This window comes from Chrysemys picta, chromosome 6 (genome assembly GCF_011386835.1).
Source record: "Chrysemys picta bellii isolate R12L10 chromosome 6, ASM1138683v2, whole genome shotgun sequence".
NCBI lineage: Eukaryota > Metazoa > Chordata > Testudines > Emydidae > Chrysemys > Chrysemys picta.
The window spans coordinates 89,733,254-89,749,720 of record NC_088796.1 but is presented as its reverse complement, the minus strand read 5'-3'; the positions used below and the strand labels follow the sequence as shown (position 1 = coordinate 89,749,720).

At 41.1% G+C, this 16,467-nt stretch overlaps 1 protein-coding gene across 4 annotated transcripts in view; it reads left to right on the top strand.

Annotated features, from left to right (window-relative positions):
* Positions 1-16,467, top strand: part of NTRK2 (neurotrophic receptor tyrosine kinase 2) — a 270,677-nt gene that overhangs the window by 182,266 nt on the left and 71,944 nt on the right. The window contains exon 13 of one of the 4 annotated variants that reach the window (XM_065599437.1): positions 11,038-11,194. The exons of 2 other annotated variants lie outside the window; for them this stretch is intronic. In XM_065599437.1, the coding sequence (XP_065455509.1) occupies positions 11,038-11,084 (47 nt within the window). In that variant the 3' untranslated portion in view covers positions 11,085-11,194. Of the gene's footprint in view, positions 1-903; positions 3,192-11,037; positions 11,195-16,467 lie in introns of those variants that run through there. One more of the 4 variants, XM_042854543.2, reaches the window with a different exon arrangement.

The window sequence follows — 16,467 nt, the reverse complement described above, 5'->3', positions numbered from 1 at the left end:
TATTACTTTACATTACAATAAATAAAAAATGACAAAATGGAATTTTACTACACTTTCAAAATAAACCAAACCAAACAACAAATAACTTACATTTGGATTGGGGGGAGAAATTCCAGCAGGAGAAATGTCAGCCCAAAATATAAATGTTCTTAATTAATCCCTGAAATTAGGGCTCATAATGAAAATGCCTTCCCTCCAGTTACTTTTACCACTATCATAACTCTATCATGCAGTATTTATATTGAGTCTCTGTGCAATATATTTGGTACACTCTATGGGAAAAATAGATTACACTTATCCTATAAGAGGCAAATATATTTTCTTGTGCTTGACTATTCAGTAATGCTGGGGTTTTTCCTTCTTGTCTGTATTGACATTCTTTTCCTTAAGAGGAGAGGAAAGCACAATTCATTATTATCTATTACTTCTTGTTTGCATTATATTAGCACCTTGAGGCCCCAACCAAGATCTGGGCCTCATTGTGTTAGGCATTATACTCACATATACTAACAGGTAGTCCCTGCCTCAAAGAGCTTAAAAGCTAAGGCCCTGATCCTGCAGTCCTTTGCCCTCTGTCAGATTGTTGAGCCTGCATGCAACAAATTGCTGCATCAGGGCTGAATGGACAAGACAAAGGATGAGGGAAGGAAGATTTATTGTCCCCATTTTACAGATGGGGAACTGAGGCATGTAGAGGTTAAATGCCTTGCCCAAGGTCACACAGGAAATCTGTGGTAGACCCAGGAATTGAAGCCAGATCTCCTGATTTTCAATCCAGCACCTCAGCCAAAACCATCCTTCCACTCTGGTATAACATTCCCATTGGCCTCAAAATCAGAAAGTTCTACCCAAGGAGATTTTCAGTTGAATTCTGCTGTTGATCAGTTTCTTTCTCACCAATAGGTGGAAACTGACATCCCGGTTTCTCAGGTGACACAAGGAACGATTCTGCCATCCCCAAGTGAGGCAGGAAAAACACCATACAGAACAAGGATTTTTCCATAAGAAACTGTACCATAGCACCTGAAAAGACCTTGAAGCACATGCTCACACTTTCTCTGCTTGTTGCAGCCTGTTCATTGATGCAACAGGATATCAGAAATGTGAAGACCTGTTTTTTCTTATTCCTTTGGCGAGGATAATGAATGCTTTAACCGTTACTGCTTGATCATGATGAATTTATTGCAAAATTCTGTAATCTTTCCAGATCCATATCTAATGTCCAAACCAACAGCCACCACTTGTGAACTAGCAAGTGTTGTCATGCTGCAGCTGAGGGGGAGGGAGGATGAAGGAACTGAACCTGCCAAACCTCTATAAGAGTCACAGACTTTTGAAGATGAAGGATCAATAACCAAATGGGACGCAGAAGTGTTTCCATCAGGCAGGCAGTTGTGCCATGTGTCACGTCAAAAATAAAGCGTAGTCACTAAGAAGTTGTGAATAATAAGCTAGAAAAAGTTTCTGTCTTTTTTTCTACAACATCCTTCCCCCCCCCCCCAAAAAAAAAATGGTTGTCCAGCATAAAAGAGAAGGTCAAGGCTGCAACAACAAGCAGCTATTACATTAGTTATGATGCAGGGAAATAGACAATTTCTTGTTGAATTATGGACAGTATTTTATCAGAGTGGTGTGCAAACTCACAGATTGGAACTTTCTCTAGACAGATGTTTGGCCAGTTGCTGAGCAGCTGCTACAGGCTGTTCAAGATTAATGAATCTAAATTAACAGTATCTAAAATGCTTAAGTGGGAAAATGGGAGGAAATCTGATTAGTGCTACAAATCAACTGAGGTCCAGAGATTTCCTTTCTTTTGAACTGGAATGGCTTAGTCATCCTCTTTTCCCTTTTATCCAGGGTTCATGATACTTCACCCTTTCCATATTTAATCTTTCCTCTGCTTCCCTTTTTCAATCCCATCCGCCTTCAGCAATTCACCCTGACACTTCTCATTGCAGACACTAACCTGTGCTGAAAAGAATTCTCACTTTCCTGCCTGACCAATGACAAACCTCATATATCAATAACATGTGGTTAATTCCTTCTTTCTGTTATTTCCTTTTGGCTCAAGAAAATAACTTCTCAAGGTAATCAGGATATTTTATCTGCAGCAAGCTGTACCTCTTGTGATCCTTTGTTAGATTGGCCATTATGGGTCTCATCCAACTCCCACAGAGGTCAATGGAAAGATTCTCATTGATTTTAATGGAAATTGGATCAGGCTGTCTTACTAGAGATGGGTCTGAACCACAGAAGTCCAGAGTTGGAGATGAAGAGTTATGGGATATTCTGAGCTGGGTCTCTGAGTCTTGCCCATCTGTTCTTAGAATCAGATCACTCTCTTCTCAGTACCACAAAATATATGCATTCTTCCCAGATTGCCTATAGCTACTCTGCTTGTGAGAAGCAAGACTACTTTTAAGAGAACTCTGGTCAACAATTTTGTTGAAAGAAAAGGAAGAGGTCCATCCACTGAGAAGATTCACCTCACCTGTAAGAAATGTGTCAAGGCTGAATTGCCACCATTGGAATGCATCTTTATCATCTTCCCAGTTTCCGTAACAACAGGACTTTTTCAGAATCTGAAGCCTGAAGACCTACCACATTGGAATACTGTGAGAGAGAAGCATTCCAGGCACTTCTATTCAGAAATCTTGACTTGTTTACTTTTACAAAGGTATGGAAGAGAAAATATATCAACAGTTTTTTGGAGTGCTGGATGTATAATATTAGGTTTGTTTATTTCTTCCCAGAATGATATATAAAAGACTGTAAACCAACACCTGAATACTGGAATAAGAGAATAATGTTTCACAATTAACAAAGCAACAGACTTAGCATGATTTTCTTTGGATGCATGGCAGATTTCTTTTTGTATGATACTCTGAATTTCTTAGTACTTTCAAGATTTGGGCCAGATTCTCCTGTCAGAGACATGGAGGTAAATCTGGAATAACTCCAGATTTCAGTGGAAATTACTCCTGATTTACCCCATGTAATTGAGAACAGGATTGGGCCCTATCTTGTGTCAGATAACAGTGATGGAAATGTAAAAGGCAACAGTGTTGTAAAATCCTTTTGTAAGAGATATTTTGTTCTTCCATTTGTTCTTATCTCTGAATGTATTTTAATACATTTAAAACTTCTCTCCAAAGTCAGAAGATCTACAAACATAAAAATGAATGAAACCATATACTGTAGCTTAGTATATGTTCAAACTTCTCTATGAAGGCATTGAAGTTAGTGGCACTTTACCAAGAAGGAATTTAAACCATTGTTTTGAAAACAGAATGTTATATAAGAGCTTCAAATTATTATAGTACTTAATACTTAGATCTTCAAAGCCCTGTATAAACATTGTCTAATTAACCCTCAAAAAACCCTCACCATCCTCCTGTCAGCTAAGTAAGCAACCATTATCATCCCCATTTTCCAGATGGGGAAAATGAGACATAGAAAGATTAAAGGATTCACCCAAGGCTATATATGAGTCACTGGCAGAGTTGGTAATAGAACCTTGGAGTTATGACTCCAAATCCCCTGCTCTGTGTGTCTGTCTAGGCTTCTATACAGTCACAGTCAACAATATAGCTTCTCTATATTTTGTCTGTAAGGAAAATGCAGATTAGTAAATATTTTTGGATTTTGCATTTTTGAAACAGGCAGCTGAGTTACTATTCTCATGTCTAAGGAAATGTTTAAGGGAGCCAGTATGACCAAAACAATGATTATATCAACACACTAAACTATAGTTCAATTTTAAGATATGTTTGCGGAAGGACATTACAGAGACCACTTTAAATGGTCTGTAAATAGTTGTTTTAGCTTCTAACCCCTTCCCATTCTCTTTAAAACTCCGCTAGACTAGAAATAGTTTGAGGTACATTCTGGTTGTTGGAGTATAAAAGATAAAATGAAGCGTCCGCTTCTTTATCATGTACTGCCACAAAAAGCATGCTAAATGGAGCAGCCTTTCCTGAGGCCAACTTCAAACTCCCCCTTTCTACTCCTGGTAACATTTGAAGGGGACAGGAGAGCCCTGAATCACTTATAAAGCTTTGTAAATGATTCTATTAATCTACCATGATGACACCTCTCTGTTAGACTGAATAATAACTAGGTGCTTCATTTACCTCAGTGATTTGACTTAGTACAGTCTGTGTTCGCTATAAATACGCAAATTCCATTTCCTTAGCTGCAAGTGCCAGTTCAGAGTGAATTATACCAAAAATCCAGCTGTTTTACTGGTAACAATAAAAACTACAGTACCTTATATTTCTCTTAGTGATAAACTCCCCCACTTGACTTGCATTACTCCTAACTGGTTACACATAACAACTAGTTATTACTGTTTATGAAGTTACTGGTCCATAAAATGCCAGAACAAAGTAACTAAATATGGGGTAAAGGAACCCAGCTGGTACATATTGCTGTATGTAAGGTTTTAAATTCAAAAGGATCAAGAGAGAAAGACCTACATTTGTACCCATTTGCTGTGCTTCCTGATTACAGAGACTTTAACTGTACTGTAATGTCATGCTGTACAACAGTTGTAGTGAGGCAGTGGAAGTATTAAAAATGACAACAGCCATATAGATGATAGGCAGGAGAAGGTCTTCCCTGGTTCACACATTTTGCTCGCTTGAAGAGACCCAGAAGTCGCATTTACATTCAGTTGAGTCTGCACTGAGTGTTACAGAAGATTCAAGTGCAACTATTCTTCAGGAATGAAGAGTAAAAGGGAGAGAGGTGACTATGATTTATGGTCACACTGATGAAGCTTTTATAGAAGATAATACATGTGTTCTGGCCATCACCATAAAATCAACTGTCCATAATTGGTCAGAGCTGCCAACTTAGCTTGATTATGAGCGTAACACTTTCTTTTAGGTCATGTCCATTATATCGGCCTAGTAAGTCAGAGCTCGAGTAAAGTTCATTCAGCCATTCCTGCCATTCCTCTTTACATTTCCCCCTCTTACACGTGCATGCTGACATTCAGGGAGGTCTCATATCCACATGGAGGTTGGATCTCTGTGCCTCCATGGATACATGCCTTGGGTGGGCTGTGGCTGCAACGATGGACTGCGGCTGTGGGTGGGCATGCATAGATAAAAAAATCTGATATTTTCCCTTTTTTTTTTTTTTAACTGACCAGAACAAAACGCTCAGTGCTTTTTCTCTCAGTCTCTTTCTTTCTCTATCCCATGCTTCAGAAGTCTGTAACTGAGTTCATTATAGTGTGATAAATCAGCCAGCAAACTTGCATTATGGTGTGTTTGGGCAGCTCCTGCTCCTTAGTGACAGCTGCTTGGCACAGGATGTTGTAATTATCAACTCAAAAAAGAGATGCTTATAGGTGCTGAAAGCATAATGGCAGTGACTGAGCATGTCCTCAGCTTCCTCATGGGCCTCAGCTTCAAAAGCCCTGCTTAGGGATTGGTTATATTGTTGGCTGTTGGCACCGTGGCTGTGGCAGGTCGCTGTCACTTTGGCACTTTACAGAGCCGCTGTTCCCATAAAAGTCAATGGGCCTTTTTGTAATGCGTTAGCTGCTGACATATAACTGCTGCCACACAATTGGCATTTGTAAGTGCATTTGTGTTCATTCTCTTTTTCTAAAATAACGTTTTTTTAAGGGAGGATAAACATACCATACTTGCCAATGACAATTTTAAAAAAAACCTTATTAATCATATGTCTGAAGAAAAAATCCAGTCGACCATTCGCTTGATCCCACACAAAATCACACTTCACACACTGTAGATAGTCCCATTGTGGGACCTGGTGAATGAAAATGGCGGATAAGTGGTTAATGAGCCTCCTCTTACAAAAGCAGTCTAAAAGAGCTTGGCTTGTTGAGGCTAGCAAAATGAAGGCTGCGTGGGATATTATTGGTCTCCTTAAATACATCATGGGGGTAAACACCAAGGAGAGAGAAGAGTTTTGGAAGCTAAAGGTTGATGTTGGCACAAGAACAAATGGGTATAATCTAGCCATGAATAAATTTGGGCTGGAAATTAGGTTTCTAACTACCAGAGGAGTGAGGTTCTTGAGCAACCTTCCAATAGGAGTAGTGGGAGCAAACAACCTAATTGATTTTAAGATGGTGCTTGATGCATTTATGAACAGTATTATGATGACGGGGTTGTCTAAAATAGAAAGGGACAGGACTGTCTGACCAAGGAGGTCCCTTTCAAGCCTATGTCCTAATGAATCAAAAAGACAATTTTGGAGTTCACAGAACCTGAGTGGGACACTTCATTTACCAATGTACATGACCTTCTAAGCTTTTTGCCTCTGCTACAATACTTCACTTTAGTATCCATTGTGGACTACTCATAGTGTATAAAGTTTTGTATGTGTGTCTTTGCAGAATCAAGGCTCAAATCTTTAATCATAATGTCTTTAAAGTGCCCCATGTATAAAGCATTTCAGTGTGAAATAAAGAAGCAGGCAGCAATCATGTTATAAGCCTGATGACCAGGAAATCAGAACTTCAGCCAAAGATTCAGGAAGCAGTGACCAGAGCTAGACAGAACAGCAGATTTCCAAAACTCTTTTATAGGGGAGAAAGGTTAGTATTACATGGATGTGCTAAACCTTAGGGGCGGGGGGTGGGGTGGGGATGGAAAAAGCTTAGAATTTTCTCAAAAGAGACCTGTGGGAATTTCCTTCTATTCCCTATGTCAAGCTGCATCTCTGGGTTTCCTGTCTTCATCTGTGTGGCCAGGTTTTGTTTTCTCTTTGAATGGTCATGAACATAGTTACCTATCCAGATGCTATTAATGGTGACTCTGAAATCTTTTCAGGTATTTTAAAATCCTGCTGTGTGATAGTTTGGTTTAGTTTCCAGTCATGATCTAATCAAGGACTCAGTAGTGTATTTACACAAATTCCACAGTCAGGGGTAAGTGCAGTGTTACACCACCATACCTGTCTAAGCTCAGGCTTTGGGGAGATTTTTCAGACCACCAACACTGCTTCAACAATCTCAGAACTTCCAATGAGTATAAATCATCCTAGGCATAGAAATCTACTCACCTTTTTCACAAAGAACCTATAGGTTTTTATCATGCAAACAGTTAAACATTTTACAGTATCTTGATATTCATAGGCCACAAAACAACACCGGCAGTTAATGGAGCAGTATTCTTCAGCTGAATTTTTACATATCAAAGTATCATAGACATTCACTATATTATTTTAATTGAGAAGAACCAAGCATGTACTACATTCATATGGAAATGGAAGGGAAATCTTTACTACTGGGTATGTACAAAATCACAAAAGTGAAATCAATAAGTATATTAAAATCATTGAGGGGCTGATTCTGCAAATTCTTAGACCTGGTCTACATTTAGACTTGGTCTACAATAGGTTGACATAGCTGCGTCGGTCAGGAGCCTGAAAAAACCACACTCCTGAATGGCATAGCTATGCCAACCTAACCTGCACTGTAGATGCAGCTCTACTGATGGAAGAACACATCCATTGATGGAGCCACTGTCACTCAAGGAGCTGGTATTCCTATATTGATGGAAAAATCCCTTCAGTCAGCGTAGACTGAATCTACACTACGGGATTATGCTGGCATAGGTATGGTGACCTAACTATGCTAGTATAGTCTCTGTAGTGTAACCATACCCTTAGTCATGTTCAATCCTGCAAACCTTCACTTGATTTCAGCTAGAGGATCACATGATCAAGGGTTGCAGGATAAGATCCTATGATTTCATATACACTAGGATAATTAAACTGTTACACTACATTAATCTCTGCCTGCTTTGCAGTGTGTGCTAGATACACCTGGTGCAGTAGAGCAATAATTGAGAGTGTAATGTGTGTGTACCTTGTACTTGCTGCCAGTTGAAGCTGCTTTTGTTTTCAGTAAGCGGTGGCATTCTGAAACTACACGAAGGGCCCCGAAGAAGCTACTATTTGGGGCACATTGGTAGAGCCCGATGTTTCTTGCAAATGCAGAATAACATGAAATAAAATGAAAAACCACAATTAAAGTGACATAAAATGAGAAACTCACCCCACAGCAGCTGCTCCCTTGGCTCCTGTCAATAGGGCTGCACCTGGCTCCCCACTCCAGTAGGCTGCATGATCTGGGAAAGTGATGAACCAACCTGTCTAAGGAAAATAGAATCAATAAACAACAACAACAAAAACCCTGCCTCTGGGAGTTTAACTGCTGAAGGGGAGAAGAGTTCATAGAACCTGCATCCCAGGCACTACATTTTTTTTTTATGGTTTCATCCATCATCCCTTCTGCTGAGGTCTTTATTACAGCCCTAGCATTAGAGTTAGCCCCTTGTTTGTCTCCAAAAGCAGAAAATGGGCTATCTTCTTTTTAATGAAACATACAAGTATTTTTGAAGGTCTTTCCCACTCTTACTCCATGTCGATGAGTGACTGTGGGGAGCTCTTCCTCCTGAATCTGATCACTAGGGGACCGGGGTGGTGGAAGGGCAGCCCTCCACTGATGGTGTATGTTAGGGATCAACCAGTTGAAGTGTGTGTCAGGGGGTGGAGGGAGAGTGGTTCTCGCCTTGCAGTTGCCATTATTTATTTATCAGTCACAGAGGCTGGGGTGTGATGGGTGTGGAACTGTTAGCCTGATGGGGCTCTCTTTTCCCTGGCCAAGCAGTGAAACACAACTGTTAGCCAAGGGAGATGACTTCTGTCTGTATTACCTCTTTGTAATTCTTCTTCAGGAAGAACCCACCTCCCACATTAGAATGTCAACAGATTCCTCTATGCCTGACTGCAACCTGTGACAGTATCCACATGCATAGTCTGATTGACTTCAAGTTAAACATGTTTAAATACCTCACTGGATCAGGGCCTAAATTCAATTTTCAAGTTTCTTTTGTAAGTCATCTTTAAAGGTTGGAAGTAAATCCTGCTGTCCTACTTCATATGGAGGTACATAAAACAGTTCTCTGCACCTTTCAAAACCAAAGAGAAAAAAGAGAGCAGAGACAACTATAGTGTAAATGGAGCAGCCTTTCTGACTTTTGTAGAGTTGCACCCACTTACACCAGGCCTGAATTTGGCCCAATGTTCCTGAATTTATGAAGCTGTCTTCATTTCCTGCTCCTCAAAGTTGGGGCTGCCTGTGTTTAGTGAGACCAAACATATAAGAGAGAATCCTCACTTCTGAAAACTAAGAGAGAAAATAGTTTGAAGCTAGTGTGTTTATTAGACCAGAGATTGGCAACCTTTGGCACGTGGCCCATCATGGAAAGCTCCTGTTGGGCTGGGACGGTGGCCAGCACATCCATGGGCCCACGCCGCTTCCCGCCACCCCCATTGGCCTGGAACCCGGCAAACCGCGGCCAGTGGGAGCTGTGATCAGCCGAACCTGCGGACGCTGCAGGTAAACAAACCGTTCCGGCCTGCCAGCGGATTGGCCGCTGCTTCCCGCACCCCCCATAGGCCAAATGAAATAAATACCAGAGGAGGAACACATACAAAATCCTACACAACCCATGCAAGAAACAGTAACTAATCCAACACTTCTCAAATATAAACCTTAAAAGACAACAACCACTGAGTCTCACCTAGAGAGAGGCCACCAATATGCTCTAGTAAATGTCTTCAGTCTTGAATACAGAGGTCGAGAGCCTAGCCCACTAAAACCTCAGAGGTGAGATCCATAATCAAGAACCGTTTCTCAAAGAGTGCAGTGCTGCATCTCTATGCCAGCATAATGTCCTGTGAAAGCTGTGGGTTCTAAAGGAAGGTCACAGGAAGATTTAAGTCTAGTGCAATTAGAAAGACTTAAATTCAGATCAGAGGCAGTCCTGACACTAGCCTGTTTGTCCACTTCTCCCACAAATGTCTCTGCACCTTCTTCCATGCTGCCCATTATGCATGGAAGACCCTTCCTCAACTAAGCCATAAAATCCCTCCCCAAGACCCACTTCTCCTGTGACGGCTACAAGAAATCAGCCAACTAAGGAGGGCCAAGGTGATGGTCAGTTGGGGCAGCTGATACTATTTATTTCTTCACAAAATAATACCTCCATCAAGTTGTGTGTTAAGCCAGCTATGTGACTGTGCAAACATTACCTTCAGTCTCTCTCACCTCCTATTATTTTCTATGCTCATTGCGGATTAGATCGGGTTCCCGTTGTAATCAATGGCAAAAGTCCCATTGACTTCATTGGTGATGGCTCATGCCCTGGTTGCATCTTGGTTCAAATTAGATTGCAATCTTGTTGGGACAAAGACTGTTTTTACCTCTGTGTTTGTACAATGCCTGGAACAACAGGGCTCCAATCCAGATTGGTGTTTTGGGTGGTAATATAAATATTAAACAATAATAGTACAGGAACAGTAATAATAATTAGTACAAGTGATAAATAATAAATAGGTGGAGGGGACAAAAACAGAAACAGAAAGAAAAGAAATGCAAACTCAGGGATGAGCTAAGATTTCTGCTTCAGGACACTGCCAGCTCTGTAAAGAAAGGTAAAACAGCCAGTCAATGTCCAAGTGCAGCAAAGTGCTTAGCTACTCTAAATTGGTGTGTGAATGCCTGTGGGTGGGGCTAAGTCTTCCACTTTGCCTAAAGCAGTGAGAACCCTAGAGCTGGTGCTGCCTCAGAATCAGGAGGTCATCAGGCTAGATGCTCTACCTCTACCCTATCCACAATGATTTTGTAGCCCCTCATTACAGGATTATCTCTGAAATCCAACCCTGTTGTTGGTGAGTGACATGTGCTATTCAAGTTTGGGAAGCTGTCAGATCAAATCAATCCAATCCAGTCATTTATACCTACTAATTCTGAGTCTGCCTCAAATGGCAAAAGAGGGTTGAGGGCAGAGCCTTGAAATATCTCATTGCACAATAGTTGTTGCAAAGAAGTTTTTGTAAAATATCTTTCTAACATTGCATAGCCTGTCACAAATAATTCTTATCAGCCATTGTTTCCCACTTATAGTCTTAACCAAATATGTTAAAACATTTCCTTACTCTGTTATTTTAAAGCATTATAAGGCTAAATTCTGTTTTTAATTACAGATGTAATTGATTTCACTGGGGATACTCCAGATTTACACGGATGCTGAATTTGAGAGACTGTATCCTGGAAAGCAATGACTCTAAAAAGGATATAGGGGTCAAATAGGACAAGCGAGTTAACATGAGTTCCCAATACAACAGTGTGGCAAAAAGGGCTAATGTGATCCTTGAATGTAAAATGTGAGTAGTGGGTGGGAATAGGGAAGTGATTGTACCTTTGTACAGAGCTTTGGCGAGACTGATATAGGCATACTGCATCCAGTTCTGGTGCCCACCCTTTGAAAAAAAGAAGAGCTTTAACATGATTCAAGGGCTGGAGAAACTGCCTTACAGTGAGAGACTTAAAGAAGTCAACCTGTTTAGTTTAGCAAAAAAGAAAATGATAGGTGACTTGATTACAATGTGTGAAGTACCTTCACAGGGAGAAAATACTGACCACTTAAAGGGCTTTTTAGCAGAGAAAGGCATAATAAGGACCAATGGATGGAAGTTAAATTCAGACAAATTCAAATTAGAAATAACACACAATTTTTTAACAGTGAGGGTGATTAGCTATTGAACAAACTGCCAAAGGAAGTGGTGCATTCTTCATTTCATGGTGTCTTCAGATCAAGACTGGATGCCTTTCTAGATGATATGCATTAGTCAAACGCAAGTTATTGGGTTCAATACAGGGGAAACTGGCTGAAATTCTGTGGACTGTATAATACAGGGGTCAGACTAGATAATCTAATGAATCCCTTCTGGCCTTAAAATCTATACAACTATATCTATACAACCTATCTCTCTCTCTCTCGGCACAATCTAAGTAAAAGACATTTTATTTGCTGCTGCTTTTGACTGTTAAAATAGATGTAATTAAATTTTAATATTTTGTATTGCAAAGTGTCCTGCAATCCATGGGTGAAAAAATCCTGACCCAGTTCAAGTTCATGACTTCAGTCAAGCCAGGATTTACCCCAGTGTGTGAAGGATGCTGTGTAAGGATTCTGTAAGCTCTTACTACCAAGAATAGACTACCTGAGGTACAAAACACCAGGCTCAGTGGGAGTATTTGTAGGGTGAGGCCTTCAATGCATCTTTTAAAATATGACTTTATGAGTGTAACATATTTAGCTGAATAACTGTAAGGGGCCTAATTCTCTCTATTGTCAATGAGAGTTACACATGTGCTTGGAGATGAGAATAGGTCCTTCAATGTAGAATTCTCTATTGATATCAATGGGAGCTCTCTGTTTCTTCTCCAACTCAACACTCCCTCCTCCAATTTACTACTCTCCTATTTTAATTAGAGGGGGCTATAATTTTATACTGCTACCTGTTTTGAACAATTTGTTTTGTCTGGTTTATCATGAACTTTACATTTTATCTCTAATTTTTCCCTAAAGTATTTTGACTCATATTAGCTCTTCCAATCTTGTTGCTGTAGTGAAATGAGACCTTTTTCACCAGTATAGGGGAGATTTTTAAAGTCTCAATTGCCATACCTCCCATTCAAAGTCAATGGGAGTTGAATACCTGTGCCTTTATAAACCTACCCCTAGATAATTCCTGAGTAACCACACTAAGAGCAGAATTTGACTCTAAAGTTTTTGGTATATCTCCTTCTAGAGTCTCCTCCCACTGAAGTCAATGGCAGCATGATTGGGCCCTGTGTTTGCTAACTGGATTTTTCCTCAGCTCATATTTCTGTCACATCATATTGTATATATTTGATTTATGTTTGTTGTTCTTATATTTAATCTGTGCCCACTTAGTCACATTCACTGCCATTTTGTATTTATTTAGCACTCCGTTTTGCACAGAAAGGTAACTGTGATAGATACAATGTGACAAGTTGCAAATACGTATTCTGTGCAGATCTGTTTTGCTGCAGTTGACATACAGGGCTTTGGAATGATGGGATGTTGTGTTTTGCATTTGACAGTTTGTTATGGGACAAGTTATTTACCCAATAGTTATTTTATATAAGAGTATTTTGCTGTAGCTGTGAGTTCTCTGTAAAGCAATATTTAACAATTCTTACTTATTTTACTCTCCATTGTGATGTCCTCTTAGAAACTTGACAATAAAATCTCTTCACCACTGGGTCAAACACTGATGCTTCTCTGTGTTTCAAATGGAGATGAAAAGAACAAAGTTAAAATGTCTCATTTGTTTATCAGCAATCCCTCTGTGATGATATTAAAAGGAACGCAGTGAAAGTTTTGCTGTTAACTTCAATGGGGCCAGGATTTCCCCCACATTCTCTGCCTAACAACAGTTACTAGGTGGGTCACGCATTTTAAAAAATGTGATATGTGGTAAGTGGATCTGACCTGTCCCTCTCATCCATGAAAGGAAATGAGACAGTCCTTAATGATATGTGGGGGGAGAGGGAGAGGAAGACCCAAAAGGAAGTGAAATGGTTGACCGGGAACCAATGCTATGACACGAGGAATTTTCAAGCCCCTTCCCGATGAAAGATGGAGCAGCTGGTCACAGTCCTTCAGAGTCCTGAATGTGGCAATAATATCATTATGTGGCAAGTGCAAGATCCCTGAGCTGATAAAGGTTCTGAAGAGTCTTTTCTAATCTGTCTAGTAGCTCTTAGAGTGCTTCAGATCCCTCCAATGCCACCTTAGCCACTGCAATACTAATATTCAAGAAAACTGGTGTGGAATAAAAGACCCAATATCTCAGATGAAGAGAGAGCCAGCCTCTTATCAATAACTGAAACATTCCTTGAGATCACCCCTTCCCCAGACTCCTCAGAATCTCCTTATCAGCTGGCACAAAGGGGACTGTGGCCTGGTCTTTTTGACCACAATTGGACCACTCCCCAAGCAAACCATATGATGTCAATGTATTAACTCTCCTCAACCTTTTTTAATACCAACCGTTGGGAACTGTACAAATAATGACTGAAGAGTTTTGAACTGCATCATTTCCAAAATATCCCTATATCATGAGCAGTAATTGAAGACTTCTGTTAGTGGCAAGGGACTGTTTACTCAATCAATTATTTCCCAGTTTGAAGTAGCTGAATTGGAACGGGAACAATTAATAAAAGGCAAAGAAAGCAGAGCAATTAGATCCAACAGGATGTGAACTCTTAGGCTATTGCTGCATACCTCAGGCATGTTGTGAGCCACAAAGCCTAAGTCATGCACTGGTGGCCCAGGAATGTGCACCCTATTTTGGCATGGTGCTTAATTTCTATTTGAAACTTGCTCCACGTTTGCTGAATTTGGGCCTCTCTCCAAGACACTTGACTGCAGTCCAGACTCGATATTTATTTTGTGGTGAATTCTTAATAATATGAATAGAGATGAATGTAAGACAGTAGATACAGATTTGCGTCTGTCAAGGGAGGGTTTGGGCCTGGCTCTTGTTATAACTTTCTATCATCCTTTATTTTTAAAAAATCCCAATGGTGGGGAGGACATGAAAATAAAGGGCCAGATCCTCAGATGGTTTAAATTGCCATAGCTCCAGCGATTTCAATGTCAACATACCAATTTACAGCACTTGAGGACCAGGACCAAAAATATCTATGTCAAACAGTAACACCACACTTTAAAGGACTCACTGATAAAGGGATTTGAGACCAGAGTCTCTCAGAAATGGAATCCTTTGGTACAATGCACTACCATCATGAGAAAACAGGGAGCCATTCCTAGCTTGCGTCAGCAGTGTCCAACCTGTGGTCTGGCCCTGGAGGCTTGACATGGTGGCTGTCAAAGGTGACTGTTAGGAAGAAAACGTGTATTTGATTATGAATGGGAAGAGTGCTCCTTGAGCCACACCCTGTGATTTTTAATCTGAAATGTCTGAATCAGCCCTGTTGATATGAGGAGGAAGGAGAGGACACCTGGAGCAGCCCTGGTGTGGGCCCAAGGGGGTCTGAGCATCTTCCTTCCCTATTGTGGTTGCTCAGCAGCTTCCCTTTGGCCATCAGCTATGCTGCATGAGAGGAAAGTAGTTCTGGCTACTATGTTGTTGCTTCCCTGACAGGCTGTGGAAGCCCAAGAGAGTGCTTTACTGGCACTACCTGACCCCAGAGGATGGCTCTCCTCACACACACCAAGAAACCCAGGAGAGGAGGAAAAAGAGTCGAAGCTGAGACCCAACAACCAATTATGGGTCCCAGATTCTCTGCTCCAGTACAGCCTAAGGACTGCTCTAACTTTCCCCAGCTGTCTATGGTGCCTTAGAGACCATATGCCGGCTGAGGATAGCTGGAATGCAGACCATACCAATCACTCCTATACATAATCCATGCACTAGGAGCTGTCAGAAGGGAGGTGAAAGAGTCAAATATGCTGACTCTGTGCCTACTGGGGTCTCCCCCATACTGAGGGAATCCCCATTAGGGGATTGTAATTGGTTTCTCTTCCCTTTGCATCACAAATGGAGTGGAGCATGATGGAGAATATGCCCTAAAATCTTAATTGGGGCTCCCTGACCTTTATGAAATAACATATTTGGTGCTCAGGCAGGAAAGGTTGGGCACCACTGGCTTGTAGGAACCTATTGGTGGTAGGGCAGGGGAAGCCATGAGTTCCCTGCATTCCTTGCCTTATATATGGGGATTGGGACTTTTGAAGTGCCAGGGCATGAGAATCCTGGCTTGTATCATGGGCTTTTTTCCACACCGTGAAGTCCTTCTCGTGCTTCCTACTGAGCTGCAGCCAGCACTCATGGAGACACACTTCACAGGCTTGCTCTTGTCTCTGGCAGACGAGCCACGGAGGAGGCACAGGTGGTCCTGGGGCTCTATGCTGGATTATTTCAGCATCAAATTGAAATATGAATACAGTATTTGTATGCAGTATGCAAGGGTCAGCATCTGCTGTGTGTGGCATATATGTCCATTTCCCCTCACGCTGTGGCTGCTTTCTCCTTGTGTCCTAACACTGAGGAAGAACAGGGGCATGTGGGTTTTTTCACTAGTATCCATCGGAACACATCCCTGAGCAGCCTATGGCTGTGTAAATAGGCTGTTTTCTAGAGAACTTTGCTCCCATTCTATAACATCTGAATGAGCGGGCACTGGGTCAGAGAGTGGTCTGTAAACTTAAATTATCCAAAGCTCACTGTAACTTTCCTGTGTATTGATTCAACAAACTGGGTGCAATTAGATGTACAGTTTAGGTGGGATTCACCCGTGTGCAAACAGCCTGCAAGAGGCCTATGCATCACTTAGGTCCCATTTACTTTTCAGGTCTTAATTAGGACTGAAGTGGTGCATAGGCTTTGTGTTAGCTGTCCACAGAGGGGTGAATTTCAATGTCTGTGAAACCAAATAAATGGGGCAAATTCACCAGTACACTTTGGCTGCTTTGTGCCACTCCAGCAACACAAAGCAGCTGGAAACGCAATTTAATTGACCAGTTAAACTGGGCTTTCAGCTGCTTTATGTAGCTAGCACAGTGCAAAGTTGCCAGA